Here is a 27,963-nt window from a genome sequence, read left to right on the forward strand (position 1 = left end):
GACACTAATCCCATCAGAATGGGGCTCCACCTTCATAACTTCATTTGTCTCTGTGTACCTCTCAAGGGCCACATCTCCAAATATCATCATATTGGGGGTTAGAGTTTCAACATCTGGATTTTGGAGAGACACAAACATTGAAACCATAATAGGGAGCCTGTAGAAGAGACTGCAATTAGTAGAAAAAGCATAGTGTTTAGTTCTTCCTCATACCATTGTAGCTTTTATCCTTGAGTTATACATCCTGACCAGTGTACTTTTTCCTCAATATTTGTACATTTTAGTTGGGGGCCATATTTATTTGTTTTAGCCTGGGCTTAACGTGAGAAATATTGGTCAATGAGAAATTGTTCTGAGAAACAGAACCCCTGGGATACACACACACACACACACACACACAGAGAAATATGTTTATATGTGTATGTAGGAAACATATATAAAATCTATTGTAAGGGATTACTTCACACAATTATGGTAACTGACAAATTCTGAAAGCTGGAGATCCAGGACCAGTGGTGTTACCCCAGTCCACATTCCAGTTAAAAGTCCTGAGAACCAGGAGAGCTGATAGGGTTGTTCTGAAGGTCAGTAGGCTTGAAATCTACCGGGAGCCAAAGTTTTAGCTCAAATCTAAAGGCAGGGAAAAAAATCTGATGTCCTAGCTTAAAAGCAGGCTGGTAGGAGGAATTCCAGTTTATTTCGCGACTTCAACTGATTAGATGAGGTTATGTCACATTAGGAAGGCTGTTTTACTCAATCCACTGATTGAAATATCACATTTCTCCAGAAACACCCTCACAAAAACACCTAGAATAATGTTTAACTGACTATCTGGGCTCCCCAGTGGCCCAGTCAAATTGACATTAGAAGCAACCATCACAGTTGTACAATAAAGTTAAGAAAAATATGGGGGTCGGGGATTTAGCTCGGTGGTTTTGCCGCCTGCTGCGCAAGCGCAAGGACTGGAGTTCGATCCCCGGTACCAAAAAAAAAAAAAAAAAGAATAAAAATATGAATTGGAAAAAAGTTTGCAAATTTTGCTAGATTGCCATATTCGTTTATCTACTTCTTTGCCAAAACTGCTCAGAAAATAAAGGAATAAATTGGAAACACACTTCAAAACATGAAATAAAGACCTCATTAGTAAATAAAAATTTGGACAACATTTTGAAAAACTGAGATTATTTCAACAGAGCATTGGGCCTACAATTTACAATAGAATCCGAAAAGACGTGAACAAGGAGCCCCACCTCTTGGCTCCACTGAACCCTGGACAGACTTGACTTGGAAGTATTGGTTATGAGAGTAAGATAAAACTCAGGACTGCAAATACAACTGCTTTTAGTTTACACTTAGAGAGGTTAGCCCCTTGGCTGCCTTTCCTGTCTGCCCAAGAAGCATTGACAGTTGGCAGTCCATTCTTCTAGGCAGGAGAACAGAAGGTAGGATTTTTGACAGTACTTTCGCTGTCTTGCTGTGAGACGACTGTGTCCCTGTCCTCGCCATAGTACCTGGTTCTAGTTCATGCACCCAGCACTGAACCTGAGGTGGATTATTAAACAAAGTTGGAGAATTCTTGCTCAAAATGAGTAAAAGGTAGAAACCAGAGTGGATATATTAAAGAATTTTAGATCCAACAAATTTAAATCTCTAAAGAATGGACACAGAAAATGGATGTGAAATTTTAGTTTACTGCTGAAGAGAAACCCTCAAAATATCCAGAAGCAAAAACCAAAATACATCAAGAATAGATCACATACAAAGAAATGAGATTCAGAGCTGAATTCTGGAAGATGGGAGCATTACTTTCATGTTTAGAGGACATAGTAAAAACATCTCACACATTCCAGTACCCAGAACATTCACCTCTTATTCATCCTTTCTTAGACAATCATCTAAAGCAGGGATGGCAAACCTTTTAGAGCTTTCAGTGATAACAAACAGCTTGGTAAGTTCACCACTGCTGATCTAAAGTAATGTTCCAACAAGGAAGTAAAATGGAAAGAGAAAGAATTGTAGTCAAGGGAACAGAACAGTATTGAAGAGAAATTCCAAGACATCAGCTCTGTACAGGGCCAGGAAAGCAGTCGTTTTCTGATTGCAGCAAGTTTCTAGAGAAAGAAGACATTTTAAAGAGGAAATGACAACAGTAACTTCTTTGAGGGGAAGGAAAATAATAAGGCTATGACAAAGCCCAATCCTGTAACAAGAAAGGCCAGTTCTACTTGTAGTATAAACAAAAACTGTATGAAAAGAGAACTAGAGTTCCTAGTTTTGAAATCATCAGTGTTTCTGTCTGCAGGGTTGGAATGGGATGCTTACTCTGAACTTTGCATGTTTCTGTGTGCAAGAACTTACATTAAGGTAACACTGCTGACCTCAGTGCGGTCCTTCTTCACTCCCCTCCAAGGGAGACAAAAGTGACTGATCATATTGATGACTTTCAGAAGAGACTCTGGGCATGAGTGGCTCAGCCACTTCTGTCTTCTCTTTTCCAATCTGCCTGCCTGCAGAGAGGGTGCCTTGTGGTTTGCTCTCTCAGCCATGCAGTAAATTTAGCAAGGCAGGCTCTGCTTCTATGCGGGGAGGCTGGTGGCTGGCCGGAGCAGTCTGTGACTGGGCACGTAAGTGATTCTGGGGTGCAGTGTACCTAAGGCATGTGGAATGCTATGTTGGAAAGAAAGATGACCCTTTAATTGCCTATTTTTAGCCTCTCACCAGGTCCTGAACTTGGTCAGTGAATAGTGAAGTACTGTGTACTGACTCAATTATACCTCAATATTAATGATGCAAATATTAAATAGTACGTACTTGGAGAAGGTAGAGGAGTGGCATTATGTGGTTGTGTAAAAAGTTAAACTTTTGGTATCATGAAAGACATTGGTTGATTAGATATAAGTGGGTGAAAAAGTTTTTTTGTCATAAATCTTTCAGCACTATTTGATTTTTCAAACCCTGTTAATATATTATTTTGATTTTAAAAATTAAATATAAAAACAAAGGGCAACTGGTACCCCATTCTTAAGAAGCAGTATTGGAAGTTCTGTCGACTTTATTGAAAATAGTACAGCCTTGATCTTCAGAGACTTTCATTGACACTCACAGGCAGAATGAGTCTACTGTGCCATAAACTTAGAAGTATGGTGGAACAGTGTAGTGGATGTTTGATTACTTAACAAACCTCTGTGTTACCAGAGTTGTAAGATTTTTCTCTGAAGTAATGTAACAGAAAAAAAGTTTGGTTATCTGGTTTGAAAATAATAACCAATACATTCCTTTTTCTTTTCTCAAAATGTTAGCACAGAAGGCAAAAATTTTGTGAAGATGTACTGACTCTCTGCTGTGGAAGTCATCACGTATTTGCTTTGAGTTTGGAGTGACGCACCCTTGAGCTGACCACATATCATTTTTTATGAATGTTATGAGTGCGTTTTAGAAGTGTGTACTCTTGTTTATAGGATCTTGTGTTTGATAATTACATACTCAGATCTTTCACATTCTTACATTCTTATTTACTGTTCTTCTTAAGGTGTTGAAGATTTAGAGGAAGAAATGTTTTAAGTCCTTGGTAGCTTCCCATTTTCATTTTTTTTTTTTTTGGTACCGGGGATCAAACTCGGGTCTTTGTGCTTGCGAGGCACATGGTGGAACCACTGAGCTAAATCCCCAGCCCTTCATTTTTTTATTATAAAAATTTTTGCACTAAGAATGTTGATGTTGTATTTGTGGCAGTTTCTTGACTATTCTATTCAAGTTGTGGATTATATATTTTATTAGTTTAACTGTCCCTATAATTTATTTTAATGTTTTTATCTTAAATTTGACTTTAATCCATATTATTACTACACTTCAAGTTTGCCTGTAGATTTTTTTGTCTGATTTTTCAGTATCATTTTATTTTTAAATTTATACATAGTTTTAATGCTTCTATTACCCAAATTCCAACAAGCTTTTTTTGTAGATGTAGATAAGACCATTCTAAAATGTATATGAAAAAACAAAGGAATTAGAATAGCTAAGATAATTTTGAAAAAGAACGCAGTGGAAGAAATCACAATACCTGATTTTAAGACTCTTTATATATCCCCCCCTTCTTTTTGTTTGTTTGTTTTGTTGTTGTTTTTATTTTGAGACAGGGTCTCGCCATGCAGTTTAGGTTGGCCTCAAACTCACTATGTAGCCCATGTTGGCCTCAAACTTGCAGTGATCCTCCTGTCCCATTCTACTGAGTGCTGGCATTACAGATGTGCACCACCACACCCAGATAAGACTTATATGGCTACTATAATTACACTGTTGGCATTAAGGAGGAGGGGAGATATTGAGGTATCAATGGAACCGAACCTAGAAATAGAGCCACAGAAATGTGTCCAGCTGTGTTTTTTTTTTTTCTGTCATTTTGTTTTAAGTATGTGCCTTGTGAATAGGTAGATTTTATTTTATGCCTCAATCTAAGTTTTTTCTTCCTTTGGAAAACATTTTTTATATGAGAGTCTCATGTATCATTTAAAAAATTTAAAACAAACATTGTAAAAAGCAGAAAACAAAGATTTCCTGCTGATATCCCACTCGTTTCTTTTCCAACTCTTTTCCTCGGTAAGCTACTATTAATTCTATGTTGTAAATCTGTGCAGTCCTTTCTCTGGGCATTATAAAGATATAACTCCCCCCATACACAAACTGAAAAAACAGAAATGGATTAGATTTTTAATAATGTTCTAAAATGTGTTTGCTCAACAACACAAGGCACAGATCTTTTAGGTCATTTTATGAAAATCCCATCTTATTTCATTATAGATAGTTATTTTACCCCAGTATGGAAAATTTTCTTGACTGCAGTTTATTTGGCAAGTGCTGAACACTTCTGAATTTAATCTTATCTACTTTTATGAACACTTCCATAGATAAATTTTTAAGATTTTGAGGTTTTGAGATTTTAAGATTTTAAGGTTTTGAGAGAAATTGGCAATTTACCTTTTAATTAAGGCAGTAACAATTTACATTCTCCTAATTATATATGAAGATGTCTTATTTCCCCCACTGTTGCCAGCATCACTCTTTTAATATTTGTACTTCACTGCTTGAAAATCGTTTCATGGCTTTTATTAGGTTCTGCATTTTTTCTGAGAAGTTCATATTCATATATTACTGCTTTTTATTGGGTTGCCATTTTTAGGGCTTCTAATATATAAGAATATTAAGTGTTAGTTATATCTGTAATAAATATAATCTGTAATTGGTCATTTGTCTTTTACAATAAAAACACTTTAAAATGCAGCCTTGCTGTCCTACCCCAAATAGTTTGGTTCTACTCAATCCACAAGGTAAACATTACTCATCACAACACATTCTTGTATAAAGAATTTGGAATTTTTCTGCTTATTAAAGTAAAGCTGCCAATTATTGACACATGTCATCTTATTTCTGTGATCTTATTTAATGCTTCAGGTATATGCACTTTTTTTTTAAAGAAAACAATTTTATTGAACTAAAATTTGCATACTTTACAATTTATAAACTAGGTATGCAATGCTAATCAGTTATTGAAAGTAGACTCTTTAACTGTATAGGGAAACTATTGGCGAATGTCTTCTCTAAAGACTTATGGTTGCATGAAAAAAGTATTTTCAGATCTCATCTAAAGATACTGGGCATCTAGAGGAGTGATGAGAAATGACTTTTTACTGTAGAATCTTGTGTACTTTTTGGATTTTTAATCATGAATATATTTCCTATGTTAAAATTGACTGAAAATTATTAGAGGAAACAGTATTTAGAACCCTCTGACTCCTAAGCACAATTCTTCACACCTGTATATTTTTTAGAATAGTAAAGATAACTTAATATTTCACTATATCATTATATATTTGTTCTCAAATTGTCCTTTATTTCATTAGTGCACTTAAATATTCTGGTCTTGTGTAGTTGGTTATCTAAGAAAACTTTAAATAGCACTCAACAGTCTTAAAAAAAGATTGGTCTTCTGGTTTTTTTTTTCCTAACTTACCACAGAAGAGCACCTTTCGCAAAGGTATCAGTTTCCCAGAAAACTGAAAAGCTTCTGTTAAGTTTGTTTGTCTGTTTTGTGATGGGGTCTGTTTATGCAGTTCAGGCTGGCCTCGAACTCACTATGTAGCCCAGGCTGGCCTGGAACTCGCGGCGATCCTCCCGAGTGCTGTGATTTCAGGCACAGCTGTGCACTGCCATGCTCGGCTTTCTTTTAAGTTTTTAACTGATTCCTTTAGGTCTTTGGTTTAATGTTTGCTCTGAGGTGAGACCTTTCAATTTCTTTTTCAACATTTAGGACTCATCCCTTTCATATCTCACTGCACAAACTAATTTCTAGAACCTTATAATGATTTCTTCAATGTTGCTTTTCATAGAAATGCCTGTTACTTTAATATAACACTGGATAATAGGTTTTGTTTTGCCAACAAAATGTTCTTTTTTTTTTTTGAAGAATAAATAATTGAAGTGTTTTAGAGTTTATCAGCTGTCCTCTTGATATTTGTTTAATAGTAACAACTTATGAGAGGTATATAGTAGTAGATTTCCCGATACTTTTCTATAGTCCTAAGATCAATTCTACGTGGTTACTTTTGATTAAAAAAATCAATTTGTAAATATTTTATGTATAATCTTTGCATCTATATTCTTATAGGATAGATTGTCCTTTTACCTTTGTTTTTGGCCTTTATATCATTCTTTGTCTTTTGTGATCATTAGTTCTGTGTCATTTAATTAATTTCACATTTTTTTTACATTTTCAAAACTGTAACATTGGAATTAACTATTCCTGGAAAGTTTAAAAAGAATTCTCCAATAATATAATTTGAGTAGTTCTTTATTAATGTGTTTGATTTTTCTTTTACTTAATTTTTTTTATCTCAGATTTGTAGGAATTTCCAGTGTGTAAATGCATCTGTTTTGAATTATGACTGTGATGTTCAGGAAAAGTGTCATGGACATGGGGTAGGTATATTCTCTTTTGGTTTGTTTATGAAAGTAGTGATGGAGAATGAGAATTCCCACCAAGTATTGGATGAGAATTCCAAAGATTTCTGGATTTTTTTAGATGTTGGAGAATTTGTCAATAAATTTTTCATTCTCAAAAACAGTTTAAATGATTTTGTATTTTAGTCCTTTGTCTTGGTTTACATTCTATAGTTGATGAAAGAGCAACATTCACAATTAACAAAAGTGGTATTTTGATTGTTTTGAAGGTATGTAATAGCAATAAGAATTGTCACTGTGAAAATGGCTGGGCTCCCCCAAATTGTGAGACTAAAGGATACGGAGGAAGTGTGGACAGTGGACCTACATACAATGGCAAGTAATACTGAAGAGAATCACAGCCATTTCCCAGTGGCCCAAGACAAAAATTGGGTATACTTATACCTCTCCCTTACCTCCCACATCAGCTATACACTAAATTGTCTTGATTATGCCTTCCAAATTCTTTGCAGATATTTCTGGATTTTTGTAGTGGTTTTTTTTTTTGCTTGTTTGTTTTGGTACCAGGGTTCAAATTTCAGACATTGTGCTTGCCAGGCAGGTGCTATGCTGCTGAGCTACATCCCAGGCTGTTTTCTTTGTTTTTTATGGTACTGGGATTGAACCCAAGGAGCGTTGAAGTATATCCCCAGCCCTTTCAAAAATTTTATTTTGAGACAAGTTCTCACCAAATTGTCACTCCCAAGTAACTGGGATTATAGGGCGCACCACCATGCCTAGCTTTTTCCATTTCAGTCCCCATTTCTTCCAATTTCTTGCCTTGCCTTACATAATGGCTTCATATCAAGGCCCTCCGTTTTCCATTTTGCTTTTTTTTTTCACCCCTGGTACCAGGGATTGAACTTAGAAGTTGGACTTGTGAGGCAGGTGCGACGCCACTGAGCTAAATCCCCAGCCCACCCATCTTGCTTTTTATAATCCATGTTCCACATTACATTGCAAAGTTTTAGTGTTTTCCTTCACATATTTAATTTTGATTATGTCAGTGTCCTGTTTTTAATTCAGTGCTTCTGCACTGCTGTTAGCATGAATTCCCCAAATCTTTCACATAGCTTAAATGCTCTGCATGATTTTCCTGAGCTTATCTTTCCAGCCTCTTTATGCTCAGATTGTAACTTCTTTAATTTCCTCTAATAGGCAACTCTCTTTTACTGCTGAGCCTTCAAGCCATTTTATTTCCATTTTGTTGGAGCTTAGCTAATTGTTGCCCAGGCTTCAGTTTATATCTTACTTCTTATAGACTTTTTCCTTGACTTCCTAAATTTGAACTAATCAGCCTAGAACTGTTAGTACATCACATACTATAATAATTACTTAGTTACTTGTTTTTATTCCCTGCTAGACTATAGACTTTTTGCAGCAAGTTCGGTAGTGTATGTAGTTTCAGGTATCCCTTATAGATTACTGTATATTGTTTTGCATTCTCACTGCCAAGTTATGAGGATTCCAGTTTTTTCACATGCTTGCTAACATTAGCTATGGTCAGTATTTTTAATTTTAGATATATAGTGAGTGATATTTTTTTCCCAATATTGGGGATCGAACTCAGGACCTTGCACTTGCAGGGCAGGCGCAGCACCACTGAGCTAAATCCCTGGCCCTTAAGTATAGTTTATTTTTTATTTTTAAAAAACTAATTTTATTGGTACATTTTAGGTATTCAATATAATGGCATTTATCATTGGAAATTTGCACCTCTACATAATCTCTCTTGGTTCTTATTTTTCCCCCTTCCCCTGCCCTCCCTTCAACCCCTCCAACCCTCCTTATTTACAAAGACTTTGTTTCCATTTTTTCATTTTCTCATATTAATTCCATTCCCATCTTTCCTTTCCCCTACCCCTCCCACTTCCCCTTCCCCTTTGCCCGTTTCCTTCCTATTTCACATTATCTTTCATACTTTTTAGTCCTTATTTACACTTTCAGTTTCTCACACTAGAGAAACTATTCAGTATTTACACATGTGTGTCCTATTTATTTCACTTAAGAGTATGGCCTCAATGTGCATCCATTTAGCTATAAATGTCTCTAATTTCTCATTTTTTATGGCTGAGTAGTACTCCATTTTATACAAAAACCACATTTTCTTGATCCAGTCTCCAGTTGATGGGCAATTAGGCTGCTTCCAAGTTTTAGCTATCACAAACTGTGCTGGTATGAACATAGGTGAACATATATCACTGTGGTATGATTCTTTTAATTCTTTGGGGAAGATACCCAGCAGGGGAATACTTGGGTCCTAGTTCTTCCTGAAGTATAGTTTTAATTTGCATTTCTCTAATTATTGATGATGTTGAGCATCTTTTCACATGCATATTTATCATCCCCATATTTTCTTAAGTGATGTATCTATTCAAATTTTTTCCAACTTTTTAGTTGGTTAGTTTGTCATCTTGAGATTTGGAGAGTCTTCATACATTATGAATGCAATTCTTTTAACAAATACATATTTTCTTGTCTTTTTCAAGTTTTCTAGTTTCTTAAGGTGAAAAATAAGGTCATTTATTTGAGGCCTTTCGTCTTCCTAATATAGGCATTGCAGTGCTGTCAATTTTTCTCTACCATTTTTTTATCCCATAATTTAGATATATCTTCCTTCATTTGGAAATTTCTGATAGGTTTTTATTTTTTCCTTTGACTCAACAGTTTATTTATAAATGTTTCATTTAGTTTTGCAATATTGGGGATTTTATGGTATCTTATTTTTTTAATTAAAATTTTTATTCTACTGTAGTTAAGATATTTGTATGACTTGAATCTTTTTATATTTTTTGAAATTTGTCTTAGTACCCTGAATGTGGTTTATCTTTGTAAAAGTTCTGTATACACTTGAAAAGAATGTGTACTTGGCTATTTTTGAATGTTCTAATTAATATTAACTAATAGATATTCAAATCTTATTATATGTTTACTGATTTTTTTTCCCACTTGTCTCTCAACTATTGAGAGAAGAATATTGAATTCTTTGGCTATCACTGCTAATTTACCTATTTCTTCTCAGGTTCTCAGTTTTTAAAAATATTTAAACAATTTAAATTTTTATTAGTACATGTTTGTAGTACATAATGATTACATTCATTATGAGAAGTTGCTGAATGTACATAACACACCTTAATTCCTTTTTCTATCCTCTTCCCCCTCCTCCCTCTTCCTCCCCTTCATCTCTTCATTCCCTTCCCCTTTGAGAAAGATCTGTCTCCCTGCTTCCTGTTATCTTTTATTTTGCTTTTTATTTATATTTTGGGTTTCTCATATAAGAAAAACCATATGATGATATTTAAGCTTGTGTATCTGATTTATTTCACTTAAATTTATGGTCTCAAGGTGCATCTATTTTCCTACAAATGACTCAAGTTTACCTTTCTTTATGGTAGAGTAGTACTCTTTTGTGCACAAATTCCACATTTTCTTTATCATTTGTTACCATTCATTTGTTGATGGGCATACAGGTTGCTTCCAAGATTTAGCTACTATGAGTTGTGTTGTTATAAACATGGGTATGCATACATCACTGGGGTATGATGTCTTTAACTCTTTTGAGAAGATACCTAGAAGTTCCCTAGTCCTACCTGTGTCGAATGGAATTTCTATTTTAGTTTTTAAGGAATCTCCTTACTGATTATCATGGTGCTTAGCAACAATTTAGAAAGATTCCTTTATCCTCGCAGCCTTGCCAACATGTTATTCTTTGATTTCTTGAGGTTTGCCATTCTTTGTGGAATAAGATGGAATCTCAGTGTTGTTTTAATTTATATTTCTCTAATGACCAGCATCATTTACATTTTTTCATGTGTTTATTGGCCATTTGTACTTCTGCTAAGAAGTGTTTATTCATTTAGTTGCCCATTTTTTAATTATTTCTTTTATTTGGGGGGAAGTCTAATTTTTAATTCTTTGTATATTCCAGATATTAGTTCTCTCTCCAAGGTGTAATTGGCAAAAAATTTTTTCCATTCTGTAGGTTCTTTCTTCACTCTGTCATTTGTTTCCTTTGGTATGCAAAAGCTTTTTAATTTGATATAATCTCATTTGTTCATTCTTTGTTTTTTGGGGATTTTTGGTACCGGGGAACAAACTCCAGTCCTTGTGCTTGCACAGCAGGGAGCGAAACCTCTGAGCTAAATCCCCGGCCCTCATTTGTTCATTCTTGATATTATTTCTTGTGCAATTGAAGTTCTATTCAGAAAGTCCTTGCCTATGCGTATGTGTTTAAGAGTTTTATATATTTTATCTTCCAGCAGAATGTTTCTGTTTAATATTTAGATCCTTATCTAATAGGTAACACTTCTCAGTTTTGATTGATTTTTTTTCTCCCTCATTTTGTATCACATTGCCCTCCTTCTTTGCATTCCTTGTAATATTTTCATGAATTCTAGAAATCATGAATTTTACCTTATTAGGTACTAATAAGCTTTGTTCTCGTAGGCTAAGTTTCTTGGACATAATTTGTTTCTGTGTGTCCTGTAAGCTTAGTTAGGTGTGACCTACACAGCCTTTGGCAGGTGATTTTGCCCCTTTACCAAGGCAAAACCCTTTCTTGTCTACAGTCAGTACCACATTAATTACGAGATTTTCTGATGTAAGCTGTACAAACATACACGTGGCCTCATCCTGAGAGCTGCAGAAATTTTACTCACTAATGCCCTCACTTGGTTTTTTCCTCTAGCCTTTGATAGATTCCCAAAATGGAACCATTGATCAGTGTCCAGTTGAGTTTTGAGGGGAACCCATTGCAGGTTTTCAGATTCTCTCTGTACCTCTTTTTGTTCTGTCACTTTGTCCAGTGCACTCCAGTTTCCTTAGGTTCTCCAGAATGCCTGCTCCATCTGTCCTCTCAGGGAGACCACTGGCCTTTGCTTATGTTATCCCACCCTCCTATGCTCTGTTAACTTTCTCTAGGTAGTGAACTGGGGCAGGTGTAAAGTTTCTCTCTTAGGGATCATTAATTCCTCATTGCTGGTGCCAGGATCTTGAAAACTGTTGTTTCATATATTTTGTCTGATTGTTTGAGCCATTTGGGTTAATTGACAGATCTAGTTTTAGTCCCATGATGGCTAGACATGAAAGCAGACTTGTGGATTTTAATGACCATGTAGAAGTATGCTGTAACTTGCCTTAGCTGTTTCTGATTATTTGACATTTAGGTTGTTTCTAAGTTCTTGATATGCTCTGTTAACATTATAGTATACATCTTAAGGCATATGAATTTTTTTCAGGTGAATAAATTGCAAGTAATGGAATTATTAGATTGAAGGTATAATCCTTTTTATGATTATTGATAAAAATTCTAAATTAATGATACCAAACAATATAAAAGTATCAATTTCAACATAATATTGACAGTGTTGTATGCCTTCATTTTAATTTTGTCTAGTCATTACTAAATATAAAGTGAAATATTAAGCTTGCTGTGATTTTTATGTTGCGATATTTAATTGGGGTGAATGTTTCCACATATGTTTTTATATAACTTTTTACAGAAATTTGTAGTACTTTTACAAAATTAGAATCATGAGAATTTCAGAGTTTAGCATTCCCTTTTTACATTACTGTATTGTTTCTTTAAAGAACACAGAACAAATTATTAATTAATGAAATTTTTTCAGTGCACGGGATCAAACCCAGGGCTTGTGCACTGTAGCTGAGGACTCTACCACTGAGCTATATTCCAAGCCATAATTAATGATCATTTTTGTATGTGTGGAACTGGGAATTGAATGTAGGACCTTTACACTGAGCTTGAGATGGGATCTTGCTAAATCACTAAACAGTGCAGGCTGAGGTCGAACTTGTGATCCTCCTGCTTGTGATCCTCCCGGCTCAGCCTCCCGGAGTGCTACAAGCATGAACCACTGCACCTGGCTAATGATTTTTTTAAAAAGCTATAATGAAACTCAAATTCTATAACCCATGAGAAATAACAGTGATAAATTCAGCTATACAAAAATAATAAACTTTTGCACAGAGAAAAGCATTGTACCATAAACAAATGACAAAATGGGGAAAATATTTCCATCATACATCACTGAAAAAGCTGATTTTTAAAATAGATATAAAGCACTTTTAGAAATTAAAAAGGAAAAAAAGAATTAAAAACTCTTGTAGAAAATTAGTCAAAAGACTGACCACAAAAAGGAAATAACAATATTGCCTTAAACACAAAAAGTGCACAACTCAGTATAAAAAAGAAATGTAATTTAAAATTGTGTGAGATACAATTTTTCACTAATCAGGTTGGCAAAAGTCTAAAATTTTGGCTCTGGGGGAGGCTGTGAGAAATTATTACATATTTATGGGTTGCTAAGTTGTGGTGACTGCATTTGCCCTTCGATAGAGCAAGTTGGCTTTTGGGAAATTATTCTGTAGCTATGCCTCAACCTATATAATGAGACGTTGTAACATTTTTTGCAATAGCAAAAGACTGGAAAAATCAAAGTATGAGTAGAACATCCTCACAATGGAATCTTATGCAGAAAATGAAGAGGCTCTTTATGTATGTTTTAGAATGGTATGTAGATAAATGAAAAAAGTGATCTCCTAAACAGTGTTTATTGTATGTTACTTTTTGTGTAAGAAAGGGTTAACAATTTGGCCTTGCTTGTATATGTGTGAAAATAAATACTGTAAGTTTAAATAAGATATGAATAAGAGCAGTTACATTTGGGAAGACAAAAATGAAGTGGATAGGGATGGAGTATGAGCAAGACTCCTCAATCTGTTCAGTTTATATCAATTTGATTTTTTAAAATTAATTTTATTGGCACATTTTAGATATACACAATGGTCACATTTATCATAGGGAATTTGTACCTGTACATGATATATCTTGATTATTATTCTTTTTCCCCATTCCCCTCCCATCAATCCCTCTTCTCCTCATTCACAAAAGCTTTGTTTCCATTTTTTCTTCTATTCCTGTTTTTCTTTTCCCTTCCTTCCTTTTCCCCTCCCCCCTCCCTAGTTCCCCTTCCCATTTGAATATTTTCTTCAACAGTATCTATTATTATTATTATTATTATTATTATTATTATTATTTTCCTTATTTACACTTTCGGTTTCTCGCGTCAGAGAAACAATGCAATATTTACACATGTGGGTCCAATTTATTTCACTTAAAGAGTATGGTCTCTAGGTGTGTCCATTTACCTAGAAGTGTCTCAAGTTTAATGTAAAACATTTATAACCACCTGATATGTTCTGGGTAGGATGAGTTAACACTTAGTTTAATGGCCATTAAAATACTTTTCATCTCTCTAGAAAAGAGCACTACATTGAGGGATGGACTTCTGGTGTTCTTCTTCTTGGTTGTTCCACTTATTGTGCTTGCTACTTTTCTCTTCATCAAGAGAGATGAACTACGGAAAATGTACTTCAGAAAGAAGAGATCACAAATGTATGAGTACTTAGATTTTGGCTTTTTAATTTCTATTAAGTAATTTAGAGCAATTACTGATGGTGTTAGTCCTATCATAGGAGTTGTCAGTCTTTTAAAAATTGGGTTCTAAGCTATTTCTCTGTTCCTTTGCTGTGAGAATCATGGGTTTAAAGGTATGGAAATGATTGTGCTGTATGCTGCTGACAATGCCCTTGTGGTTTCATTTGTTTAATGCTGATTTGTGAGAGTGGGGTAAGTAGAATTTCAGGATGTGATACCTGGTTTCTTTAATTAGAAATTAAAATATAGGGTAAAAAAACATGCAAATGTTAAAATTTTTCTTGTTTCAGTTCTTTTTTTTTTGGTACGGGGGATCAAACTTAGGACCTTGCACTTGTGAGGCAGGTGTGGCGCCACTGAGCTAAATCCCTGGCCCTCTTGTTTCAGTTCTTATGGAGGAAGGCTTTCAATTCTCAGTTTTTTAAATAGACTTTAAGCTATGAGTTTTGGTAGAAGATTGTTAAGCATGTCGTAACTCTGACACCTGACATTGCTAGTCTGTGTGTTGAGCTCTCATAAAACTCTTTCGGTAATCACTTCTAATGAGTTGGTGTCCAAATGTAGTTTTTTAGCATAGAGCTTGTAATCAGATCTGGATTCAAGTTTTAGGTTTCTCCTTTGGTGGAATTATGAACTGAAACTATAAATAAAGCTCTCTGAGCCTTGGTTTATTTTCTATAAAATGGGAATGTTTTTGTAAGAATTAAATGAGGAAATATTAGTAAATAAAACCCACTCATTGTAATTACTTAATAAGTAGTTATTATGATGATGATTTCCAAATGCCCATCGCTAGTCTTGATTGCTCATCTTTGCTTCATTGGTGCCTCTCATCTCTTTACATAATAATTTTCCAGAGTGTCTTGATGTTTGCTTTAATTTCTAGTGTTTTCTAAACAAATTTATCTTCCTACTCTTTCTCTTACTGCCTGTTAGAGTTCTGACTGACCAGTCTATGCAGACAGTGCCAAATTTTTCCCTAGCTGACTCACTGGCACCTCGATGTCTAACATATAGCTGATGTCTTTCTTTTTTGGTACTAGGGATCAAACTCAGGACCTTGGGCTTGCTAGGCAGGCACAGTTCCTCTGAGCTAAATCCCCGGCCCTAGCTGATGTTTTTCTAAGCAACCTTATTTTATAACCCTGTACTTCCTAATTTTTTAGTGACTACTTCAGATACTGTATGTGTAGTCTGAGAATATGTTTTTAACTCTTCTGTGATTATAGGAGATTTGAGAAGAAATATTAGGGTATACTGGCCTAATTGATCAAATTACATAATTTCTTAGTTTTCAGCTTTTTAGTTATAAAACATGGTTAGTAATACTTTTTAGTATGATAAGGATTAATCATGTGTGGAAGCTGATAAAAATCCCTAAAGACTTCAGCTCTTGTGGTTGGCATTGTCACCACCACTACCTAAATTATTATCCTGTGTTAGGAAAAAGAAAAATTCATGTGATGTGTAATTTGGAAGTATTTTAATCTTAGGTTAGCTCAAAAATAATCATATCTTTCAGGTCTGATGGCAAAAATCAAGCTAGTGTTTCTAGACAGTCGGTGAATGCTCCTCGACAGCCAATGGGTGCCCCTGGACAGCCAGTGGGTGCTCCTAGACAGCTGGTAAGTGCTCCTCGACAGCCAGTGGGTGCTCCTCAACAGCCGGTAAGTGCTCCTCGACATATTTCTCCAGTACTCCTCCTACAGAAATCATAAGCTTAAAATGAAAAATTATTTTCTTTACTGTGTTAAAGTATTGCATGTTAAAAAATTTAAAAAAGGGCTGGGTTGTAGACCAGTGGTGGAGTGCTTGCCTAACATGCACCAGGCTCTGAGTTCAACCTCTAGCACTAGAAAAAAAAAAAATTAAAAAAGAGTTACATAGGGCCAGAAATTTAGCTCATTGTTTTTGCCACCTGCCCTGCAAGCGCAAGGACCTGAGTTCGATCCCTGGTACCAAAATAAACGGGTTACATAGAACTAATGTGAACATAGATAGTTTTTTAATATTTGAGGGCATTCTAGGTGGTCCTTGAGTTAAAGGAATACCAGCAGAGTCCTTGGCTCAGAGGATCTGGACATTAAACATGCCTTGCCTTGAAACCAAGATTGGGAAATGACGTGGGAGCTAGGTGATCACTATTTTTTTTGTCTACTTGCTGTCTTTCTGGTTTCAATATCTGGCTTCCCTAGCACATGTTCCCAAGACCTGGTACTGAGCTCCTGAAAAGGCCTAATTGTCTCAGCAATTGTGTTACAGTTGAATGGGCCAAAAATAGTCCAAGTTCTTCTGTATGATAAGGAAAGAATTCCCAGACATACACCTCGTAGTAAACAGTAAAGTAGCTGTGTTTACTGAAGATCACAGGACAGTAGCAGCAGGAACAGGCAAAAGGACAAAAAGGGAGCCCAATAGCTCAGGCTTCCAGTATTTACAGTCAGATACCTCTACTGCAGGTGCCTCCCACTGCCTCTCCTAACTGGTGTCAGTGATCTCCTAAACTCTTGTTATCCCATTTTGTACCACTTTTAGGACAGTGGAAGCATGGGTGATCATTATGGTGGTGTTTACAGTTGAATGAAGGGAAGGGAGTGGCTAACTCAACTTCCCTGTTTCTAATTGTACTGATAGGACCTCTAATCACTGTTCTTGAGTGTTTATTATAGAGTGCAGTTTTAAGGTGATGATTTGCTTCTACTGATATGCATATATTCCTAGGTAATACATAGTACCATTTTTATTTGCTTTTATACTTTTTAGAATGCTTTGATGTCTCGCACATATATCTCACCTTTTCCCTTACTGTTACTTAATAATTTATCTCCATTACTACATGTAGCTGCGGTTCATTTTCTCTGTTGATAAATACATAAATACTGCATGATATTAAAAAACTACTTTTCAGCCACACATGGTGGCATGTGCCTGTAATTGTAGCACTTTGGGAGGCTGAGGCAGGAGGATCACAAGTTCAAGCCTAGCCTTGGTAACATAGCAATTTAGCAATACTCTGTCTCAAAATAAAAAATAAAATAAAGTAAAAAAGTCTGGATATGTGTTACAAATAGCACGCAAGAGGCCACAGTCTTTGGTATGAGCAGTAAAAGCTTTATTCCGTCCAGTTGTGAACAAAGACTGAAATTGGGGAAGATTTCATAATCCAATGAGGAGGGAAATTAGGTTCTTATAAGGTTTGGGAAGGGCTAAGGAATCTGGAGTGGAATGTTAATGATTGAGGGTCCAAGGACAGTCAGTGCAGGTGTGCATATAAAACTGGACTCCTTGGTGCCCGGGAGATGGTATATCCCGTCCTAAATTTTATGTTCATCCATTCTGTTTGTTGAGCATAGCATGGCCCTTTCCTACTGTTTGCTGAAGACTGCATGTTTGTTCAGAGGGCCTCATTCAGGCCAGGCATGACTTTCCTGACTTTTTGTTGTTACACAGGGAGAGGCAGGAAAATGGGCAATGTTTCTCATGACTGCTTTGAGCATGACAAATGGGCAGCATGGGCAGCCTACATGGAAGAGAGATCTTGGGAAATGGGAGTATATTGAGGAGTGGCCAGAATCAACATCTTGAATGTGGTCCTGTAAAAATTATGAGAGAAGCCTGAGGAGGCATGACATAGGTTTTGCAGGGAAAGGATTAACTATAGTCTTGTGGAGATAATTAGGAACTGTCAGAGAAGCTGCAGGGTGTGACTGCTGGGGTGAGGGTGGGGGGGGGTGTTGAAAGAAACAGGAGAGCCAACTGGGTCAAAGGGCATGGGAAGGGGGAAGGGAGGTGTTTAACTGGGTCAAAGACAAACGTGAGCATGAGAAGTGGTTCCATCCTGGAGGCAAGAAACAACCTTGTAGCACCAACGAAATGGAGACTACTAGCCACAGAAGGACATATAATAGAAATAAGGGTGCTTTAGTATGTAGCTCAGTGCAGAGATCCTCAGTTCAACCCCTAGTATTGCAGGGGGAAAAAATTCATGTTTCTATTACCAGATTCCAGATCTTTACTACTCTGAACAAGGCTGAGATGAATGTTCTGCTGATGTCTTGTTGTGCCTGTTTGTGTTCTGTGACTGTGTTATCAGATATCCTGCTTCTAAAAGTGCCACCAACTAAACGTTACAGGGTTCTGGGTTGCTTGCCTCTCCCTCAGGAGTTAGAGTCCAGGTTCTCATCTTGAACAAAGAATTGAACAAAATGAGCGAAAAGCAGTGGCCAAGTTTATTCAAGAAAGTAAAAGTGAAGAGTGGGGTAGAAACTGGTTCTGCAGAGCGAGTTTGAGCTGAGTAAAAGAGGAAAAAGCAAGATAAAAGAACAGCCTGGAGAAAGCAGGGCCGGCTATTGTAAGGAAAAGCCAAGATAGCAAGTTCTTCTTGTGTGTTCTTTATACTGTCCAAATCTTGAGGAAACCCTTGAGAATTTCTACATAAAAGTTCTGAGAAGCAGTGCTGGGATCCCATGCCTTGGTCAATGTCAGATCTAGGTCATCCTATTGAAAACATGCTCGAGTTCTCGCCAGAAGTCCACATGCAGGGCTTTGGGAACTGTTCTGCACATGTGCTGGGAGGTCATTATGATTAACAGGTCTCATCTACTTCCCCAGACAGCTTTGCCATGCCCTAATCTCCTATCTCAACTGTGCTGATGTAGTAATTACCATTCACATATGGCTATTTGTTTCATACTAAATTATATAAAATTAATTTCATTTCTTAATCACACCAACCATATTCAACAGATCCCATCTGGTATCATACAACACAGAGCATCCCATCAAAGTGGTATCTCCTTTGGAGAGCAGTAACCAAGATTGCTGGCCAGACAGATCTGTGAATGTTTTCTGGAATTGCCAAATTGCTTTTCAAAGAAGTTGCACCATTGGGTGATTGTATCATCAGTGAGATATGAGCATTTCTGTTGGTCTACATTTTGCCAGCATTGTTAATGTCAGACTTTCAAATTCTTTCCAAGTTTGTGGATGTGAAATAGTTAGATATCAGTATATAGATACACATATATACTCTGTCCCACTCTTTTCCTTTATAAAAAGAAAATAAAAATTTTTATGCCCTTTTCTGCCTTAACCGTATTTCTTGGTAATTTTCTCTATTACCGTATGTGCATGTTGGTAACATAGTCCTTGTGCATGCTACTTAGAAATAATCTATATATCTTCATCTTAGATATGTATTTTTCTGATTTAATGTGGCAAATATATATATAAAATAAAATTAGCCAGTTAAACTCTTTTCAAGACTTTTTATTGTAAAAAAAATCAATATTAAATTTACTAACAACCATTTTCATGTGTATCTTGCAATAATGTTAAATATATTCATATTTTTGCACAACAAATTTATAGATTTCTAACATTGAGACTGTATACTCACTAATTCCTTTACCAAGCCCAACCCTTGGAAGCTACTTTCCTATTTTCTGTTTCTGTGATTTTAACTATTTTACATGCATCATGTAAGTGAACTCATACAGTATTTGGCCTTTTGTGACTGGTTTATTTCACTCAATGTACAATACTCGGCATTCAACTATATTATAGCATGTGACTTCCTTTTTAAGGCTGCATGAAGTTCTCTTCTATGTATGGCCTATATATTCTGTATCTATTCATCTGTCAGTAGACATTCAGGTTGTTCCCACCTCTTGGCTATTGTGACTAATGCTGTGTTGAACATAAGTGTGCAAACATGTCTTAAGATCTGGCTTTCAGTTTTTTAAGTGTTTGGTAGAAATCAGCTGTGAAGTTCCCAGGTCCTGAGCTTTTCATAGAAATGAGATAGTGAAATCATTTGTTGATTTTATTTTTAAAGTTTTGAGGAAAATCCGTACTGTTTTCCATAATGGCCATAGTAATTTATATTCTCATTAGTAGTGTGCAAGAGTTTCCTTTTCTCTACATCCTACCAGCATGTTTCTTTAGTCTTTTTTTTTTTTTTTGGTACGGGAGATCAAACTCAGGACCTTGCGCTTGTGAGGCAGGTTGCGGCACCACTGAGCTAAATCCCCGGCCCTCTTTAGTCTTTTTGGAAAAACCATTCTTACTGGGGTGACATGACACCAAATTTTTTGTTTTGATTTGAAGTTCCATGATGATTAGTGATATTGAACATTTTTTGCATCTTATTGGCTATTTGTATATCTTATTTTGAGAAATGTCTATTAGGCCTGTTATCCATTTTAAAATCAGATTATTGTTATTATTTCACTATTGAGTTTTTGGAGTTACTTATATCTTCTGGATATCTGCTTGTCAAATGTATAATTTGCAAATATTTTCTTTGTGTAGGTTATCTCTTCTCTCTGTTGATTGTTTTCTTTGCTATGAAGAACCTTTTTAGTTTAATGTAATCCCATGTGTCTGCTTATGGGTTTGTTTCTTGTGCTTTTAGGTTCTTGTTCAGAAACTCCTTGCCCCTTCCAGTGCCCAATGTTTTATCCTAATAGTTTCATAGATTCAAACCTTATACTTAATTCTTTAATACATTTTGAGGTAATTTTTTTTTTTTTGGTGCTGGGGATCGAACTCTGGACCTTGCGCTTGCGAGGCAGGCGGCAGAACCACTGAGCTGAATCTCCAGCCATTTTGAGTTAATTTTTGTGTACAGTGAGAGACAAGGTTCTAGTTTCATTCTTCCCCATGTGAATATCCAGTTTTCCCAGCATCATTTGAAGATTGTCCTTTCTTCAGTGCTTGTTTTTAGCACCTTTGTTGAAAATCACATGGCTCTAGGTGCATGGGCTTACTTAAACTCATGCCATTGGAATTTTGATAGAGATTGCAGTGAACTTGTAGATTGCTTTGGAAGTATGAGCATTTTAACAATAATAATTCTTCCAGTTCGTGAACATGGAATTTCTTAATGTTTATTTGTGTCTTCTTTGAATTTTTTATCAGTATTTTGTAGTTTCCATTGTACAGATCATTCTTCTTTTGATGAAATTTATCCCAAGTATTTTATTTTGAATGTTATTTGGAATAAATTGTTTTCTTAAAATTTTTTCAGAAAGTTTGTTATTCGTGTATAAAAATGTTCTAATGTATAGCTGAATTCAGTTTGCTAGAATTTTGTTGAGGATTTTTACATCTATGTTCATCAAGAATATTGGCCTGTAATTTTCTTTTCTTATGGTATCCTTGTCTGTCTTTGGTACCAGGGTAATTTTTTTTTTGTACTGGAAATTGAACTCAGGACCTTGTGCTTGCAAGGCAGGTCACCATGAGCTAAATCAAATCCCCAGCCCAGTACCAGGGTAATATTGTACTGGCCTCATTAAGGGAGTTTGAAAGTATTTTCATCAATTTTTTTGAAAAAGTTTGAGAAACTTGGTATTAGTTCTTTAAGGGTTTGGTAGAAATCAGCTGTAAAGCTCCCAAGTCCTGAGCTTTTCCTTGATAGGAGATTTTTACATTACTGATTTCAAATATCCTTACTTGTTATTGGTCTGTTCAGATCATCTATTTCTTCATGATTCAGTCTTGGTAGGTTGAATGCTTATAGGAATTTACCCTTTTTTAATGTTTCCAGTGTGTGCCTGTAATTGTTCAGAGTAGTCCCTTATGATCCTTTGTTTGTTTTATTTTTTGAGGCAAGGTCTTACTGTTAGTTCAGGCTGGAGTTGAACTCGCTATGTAGGCCAGGCTGGCCTCAAACTCATGGCAGTCCTCCTGCCTCAGCCTCCAAAGTGCTGGGATTTTATGTGTGTACCACCATGCCCGGCTCATTTATGATCTTTGTAATTTTGAACTATCAATTTTAATTTCTTCTCATTCATTTCTTAAGTTTACTTGTCTTTTTTCTCAGCCTAACAGTGTGTTAATATTTATCATTTTATAAAAAAGCCCAGCTCTTTCTTTGATACTTTGTTTCTCACTTTTTCATTTATATATTCTCTGATCTTTGTTATTTGCTTCTTTCTGCTAACTTTGGCTTAGTTTTTCTTATTTTCCTGGCTTTTGTGGTAAAACATTAGGTTATCCAATATTTTTCTCCTTTTTAAATATAAGTATTCTATAAATTGGCTATAAATATCTCTCAGAATAGCCTTTGCAGCACCCCATATGTTTTTGATATTTTATATTTCTATTTTTGTTTGTCTCAAGATGTGTTTATATGTATATCCCTTTTGACTTCTTCACCCAGTGGTTAGTTGGAAGCATGTTTAATTTGCATATATCGTGAACTTTTTCAGATTCCTTTTGTATTGATTTATATTCATTTATATTCATACCATTATGGTCAAGATACTTGATATGATTTCACTATTTTAAAATTTGTTAAGACTTGACATATTTTGATTCTCACTTCCTTTTGTGCACATTCTATAGATATATGCTTTTTGGATACCATTGCATTACATCGGATACCTTAAAGTTATAATACCTACTTTAAATTTATTACAATCTCAGTCACAATCTCAGCTCCTTTATGTATCTCACCCATCCACATTATATATGATGACATGAATTACCTTTTTGTATTGTGTGTCATTAACATAGATTTATAATCATTTTCTCTGCTATATTTAACAAATTTTAACAGGCTATTAAAAATATAATGTGGCCTCTGGCATTTTTAACTATTTTTAAGAATACAATTCAATGGTATTAATTATGTTCATGAGGTTTTGCTACCATTGCCACTATCAAACTTTTTCTCTGCCTCAAAGAGAAACTCTATACCCATGAAGCAATAATGCCCCATTTCCTTTACTTCCACCACCTGACAACCACCATTCTACTTTCTGTCTCTGGAAGTTTGCCTGTTGTAGTTACCTCCTGTAAGTGGAATAATAGAGTATTTGTCCTCTTGTGCCTGGCTTATTCCAGCATAATGTCATTAAGGTTTACCTATGTTGTAGTACGTTATAGGAACTCTATTACTTTTTATGACTGAATAACATTCTGTTTTACTCCAGTTGGGCTGGTCTAGAAAATTACCTCTAATTGGGTAATTTATAAGCAACAAAAATTTGTTATCACAGTTCTGGAGGCTGGGAAGTTCAAGGTAAAGGCATAGCAGTTTCAGTGTATAGTTCACTCTGTCCTTCAAAATTCATACCTTCTAGTGGTGATGGAGACCACCCTGAGCAAGCTAATATCCATAAATTGGCTTTCTGTATTAAAAGTCTGAGTCTGTCCTAGGCTTGTGTGCCTTGCCAGATGAGCCAGCAGTTGGCATGCAGAAAACTCCCTATGCCGCTGGCTACGGTGGAGGTTTCAATGACCCATGATGCTGTAACGCCTCAGAAGGCAATATAATGAGACTCTCCGACTCACAGAATTCTAGAGGAGTAAATATTAACCCAAGGGAAAAACAAGTTTCTCATCAGTCAATGGCATATTCATGCAAGATCGCTTTGTTTCTTACTAGACCTTGCTTGTGTCTGTGCTGTCCACTCCACTGTTCCCTGCATTTTCCTACATGCCCCCTGGAAAGTTGTAGGCTGAATAAAAAGTGACAAATTCAGAGAGTCGAGGTCTTAGCCTGGTAAGAGCTCTAACCCTCTGGACCCCCTTACATTCTCAAATTGTTGTCCCTGTCTCTTTTATCTATCATCAACCCTCGCCCAGGTGATTGGGGGCCTGGCCAAGCTCCCGATATAATGGAATGTTTACATGGTAGAAGGGCAAACTGGCTCCCTCAAGTCATTCTTTGTTTTGTTTTTTTGAGATGGGATCTTGCCAAGTTGTCCAGGCTGGCCTTGAACTTGAGATCCTCTTGCCTTAGTCTCCTGAGTACCTGGGATTACAGGCATGCATGACTGATCCTGGGTGAAATGTCTATTATAAAGAAATTAGTTGTCTCCTAAAGACTTTTACCTCTTAGTACTATTATGTTGGGGATCAGGTTTCATCATACGAATTTTGGAGGAACATTTGCATTTAGACTATAGCACTGTTACATGCTTATACCACATTTTGTTTATCCATTCATCTCTTGATACTTGCATTGCTTCCATCTTTTTTTGTGAATTATGCTGCCATGAACATGTATATACATACATATATTTGAGTATTTGTTTCCAATTCCTTTGGGTATTATGGAATCAGCGTGTCATATAATAATCCTGTGCTTAATTTTTTGAGGAACTGCCAAATGTGTTTTCATAGTGGTTGTACTATACTATACGGCACTCCTACTAGCAGTGTATCAGAGTTCCAATTTCTCTTTGTCTTCACCAGTAGTACTATTTTTTGTTCTGTTTAAAAATTTTTATTATTTTAAATCTCTGTCAATTTGTGGTATCTTTTCATGTCCGCTTTCTGTTGCTGTAACAAAACACTTGAGAAAGTCACCTTACAGAATGAATGGTTTAGTTTGGCTCAGAGATTTAGAAGTTTTAGTCTGTCGTCAACTGGCTCTATTATTTTACCGGTGGTGAGGTGGAACATCACAGTTGAAGAGTATGGCAGAGAGAACCTGCTCACCTAATGGCAATGAGGAAGCAGACAGAGAGAAAGAGAGCCAGAGAGGAAGAGGCAGAGGACAAGATACAGGCCCCAAGGTTATGCCCCCGACAACCCATTTCCTTCTGGTAGACCAACCTTCCAAATATCCACTACCTCCCAGTGATGCCATCAAATTATGACTCTATCAATGGATTAATCCACAGATAAAGTTAGAGTTTTCATGACCCAGTGACCTTCCAAAAGCCCCACTTCTGAGCCTTTTAGATCCAAATCATGTCACATATGGTCATTGGTCATTTGTATGTCTTCTGTGAATAAATCTCTATTAAGTCCTCTATTTTTTAAATTGGATATTTGTCTTCTTATTGTTGAGTTACAGGAATTCCTTATATATTTTGGATATTATGCCTTTATCATATATATTGTTTCAAAATCTTTTCTCCCATTTCATAGATTTTTTTTTTCACTTTCTTGCTTTTGATGCAAAAGTTTTTAATTTTGATGAAGTCCAGTTTCCTTAGTGTGTGTGTGTGTGTGTGTGTGTGTGTGTGTGTGTGTTCTGTTTTTATGGTACTAGGGATGGAATTTAGGGCCTTGTGCATGATATACCACTGAGGTACACCACTAGCCCAATTTTTTCTCTTGTTGCTTATGTTTTTGGTATTGTATCTTACTGCCAAATCCAACATCATGAAGACTTACCTCTGTATTTTTTTTTTACAAGGGCTTTGTAGTTTTACTTCTTACATTTAGTTCATTTATCCATTTGAGTTAAACCTTTGTGTACAGTGTGAAGTAGGGGGTCCAAATTAATTTTTTTGCACATCGAGACTGTTCTGATCCTCACTGAATGGATTTGGCACCCTTGTGAAAAATCATTGGCCTGTTGATGATGGTTACTATTTCCAGACTCTCAGTTCTATTCTATTGGGTTTTTTTGCTTATCTTTTATGTTAATGCTGTACTATTTTGATTACTGTTGCATTTTATTATGTTATGAATTGTGCAGTGTGAGACCTCCCACATTGTTTGCCCTTTTTCAGCATTATTTTGGTTACTCCAGGCCTCTTATAACTCCATATGAATTTTAGGATTGATTTTTTGGTTTTTCTTTTCTTTTTGAGACAGGGACTCACTATGTAGTTCAGGCTGGCCTGGAACTCACTGTGTAGCCCAGGCTGGCCTAGAACTTGTGGTTATCCTCCTGCAACAGCCTCTCTGAGTGCTGGGATTATGGCATGTGCCACTGTACCTGGCAATTTTTCAGTTTTTCCAAAAAGTTAAATTTTTTATGGAGTTTATGGTGATTCTCTAGTTTGCTTTGGGTTGTATTGACATTTGATCAACACTAAGTCTTTGATTCCATGAATGCTAGGTGTCTTTCTGCTTACTTAAGTGTACTTTCTTTTAGCATTGCTTTGTAGGCTTACTGTTTTGACAGTTATTATAAATTAATTATTTAATTTTCTTTTTGGATAGTTCACCGCTGGTATATTCAAACATAACTGATCTTTGTATGTTCTTGTACTCCACAGCCCTTCCAAACTCATGGATTTGCTCTAGTAACTTCTTTTGGATGCTTTGAGACCTAGTGTGTACACACACATCCACAGATACATGATCAGATCATTTGTTGATAGATATTCTTTTATTTTCCTTCTAGTTTGGGTGCCTTTTATTTCTTCAATAGCTGTGGTTGGATCTTCTGCTGCTATGGGATACAGCAGTGATTCTTGGTTTATTCTTATTCTTGGACGAAAAGCTTTCAGTTTCAGTTAAAGCACATTTAAATTTTTCCCCTATATTCTTGTAGATGACATCTTTCTTGTTGATAACTACAAGTTTTTAAAATAGTAGTTACAACTGTTTTCAGCTTTTGGGCATGAAAATAGTTATGTATGAGTTTAGGAAAGACAATTTCTTACCTTAAGTTTATTTTTTCTGTATTAGTCCATCAATAGTAACTTTTCTTTAGCTGCCATTTATCCCATATCACATGTAGCCTTTCTTTGTCTGCTCATGTAAATCGAATATTTAGGATTTTTAATTTAAAAAACATTTACTTTTAACTAGAGATTTTAATTCATTTACACAGATTGTAACTTTTTTATGGTGTTTCGAGACAGGCTTTTGCTATGTAGTTCAGACTGGACTTGAACTCACACCAATTCTCCTACCTCGGTCTCCCAAGTGCTGGGTCTACAGTCGTCCACTACTATTCCTGGCTATAACTATTAATACAGTGTTTTCTATCATGTTATTTTGATTTCTTTATTTTCCTGTCTTTGTCTTTTTTTCTGTACCCAATTATTCTTGTATTCTTTTGGGTTTGTTTAGTTTCCATCATTCCATATTTCAGTTTTCTCCTGTGCTAGTGTTTAGGTGCACTGTTAGATAAATTATCTATTGTTATATAGCCAGAATCTCTTTTAGAGAATTTTCTATAATTTTAACATGTATATGTAATATAATACTTAAAATTAATATTTTTACTCCTTTTCTAAACATGAGGACTTTATCATGCTTTGCATACACGTAAAAGTATATTGTCAGATGAATTTTTAAAAGTTTGGGGATTTGGCTCAGTGGTACTGTACTTGCCTTGCAAATGCAAGATCCTGAGTTCGATTCCCAGTACCCCAAAAAAAAGTTGAAGTAAAATTTTAAGAAATACTTTAATTGGCAAATCATAATTATATACATAATTGTATGGGGTATGACATAATGTTTAATTTGTTAATGTGGAATTTTTAGATAAAACTAGAAAAATCGAATACCTTGATTACTTAATAATTTTTAGTTTTAGTATAAAACTATTTTTATTTTACAGATAATTGTGTATTTTTTTGTGGGTACAATGTGATATTTTGATTAACATGTACATTGTAGTAAAAGTCAGTGTTGCTAATTGATGTATCCATCACCTCAGCAAATTATTATTCCAAAAAGTAGAATTTATCCTTCCAAACTGTTTCCCTGAAGTCTTGGTGGGAAGAGATGGAGACATTTACTGCATCTCTTCTTGGATTTTATAATACTTGCAAGTCCTTTTTTGGGGAAAAATTGAGCAGGTGATA

The 27,963-nt window shown here is 35.6% G+C and overlaps 1 protein-coding gene across 3 annotated transcripts in view; it reads left to right on the forward strand.

The window, feature by feature from the left end:
* Nucleotides 1-27,963, forward strand: part of Adam9 (ADAM metallopeptidase domain 9) — a 125,900-nt gene that overhangs the window by 89,670 nt on the left and 8,267 nt on the right. The window contains exons 17-21 of one of the 3 annotated variants that reach the window (XR_002386350.2): nucleotides 6,892-6,972; nucleotides 7,224-7,329; nucleotides 13,429-13,522; nucleotides 14,272-14,407; nucleotides 15,972-16,116. Coding sequence is in view for 2 of the 3 variants with exons in the window: in XM_004855321.4 (XP_004855378.1) it covers nucleotides 6,892-6,972; nucleotides 7,224-7,329; nucleotides 14,272-14,407; nucleotides 15,972-16,116 (468 nt within the window). In the remaining variant the exon portion in view is untranslated. Of the gene's footprint in view, nucleotides 1-6,891; nucleotides 6,973-7,223; nucleotides 7,330-13,428; nucleotides 13,523-14,271; nucleotides 14,408-15,971; nucleotides 16,117-27,963 lie in introns of those variants that run through there. The other 2 variants (XM_004855321.4, XM_004855322.4) reach the window with 2 other exon arrangements.

Source organism: Heterocephalus glaber, unplaced genomic scaffold (assembly GCF_053883595.1).
Source record: "Heterocephalus glaber isolate CG9 unplaced genomic scaffold, H.glaber_assembly_v1.0 deba00001461, whole genome shotgun sequence".
Lineage (NCBI taxonomy): Eukaryota > Metazoa > Chordata > Mammalia > Rodentia > Bathyergidae > Heterocephalus > Heterocephalus glaber.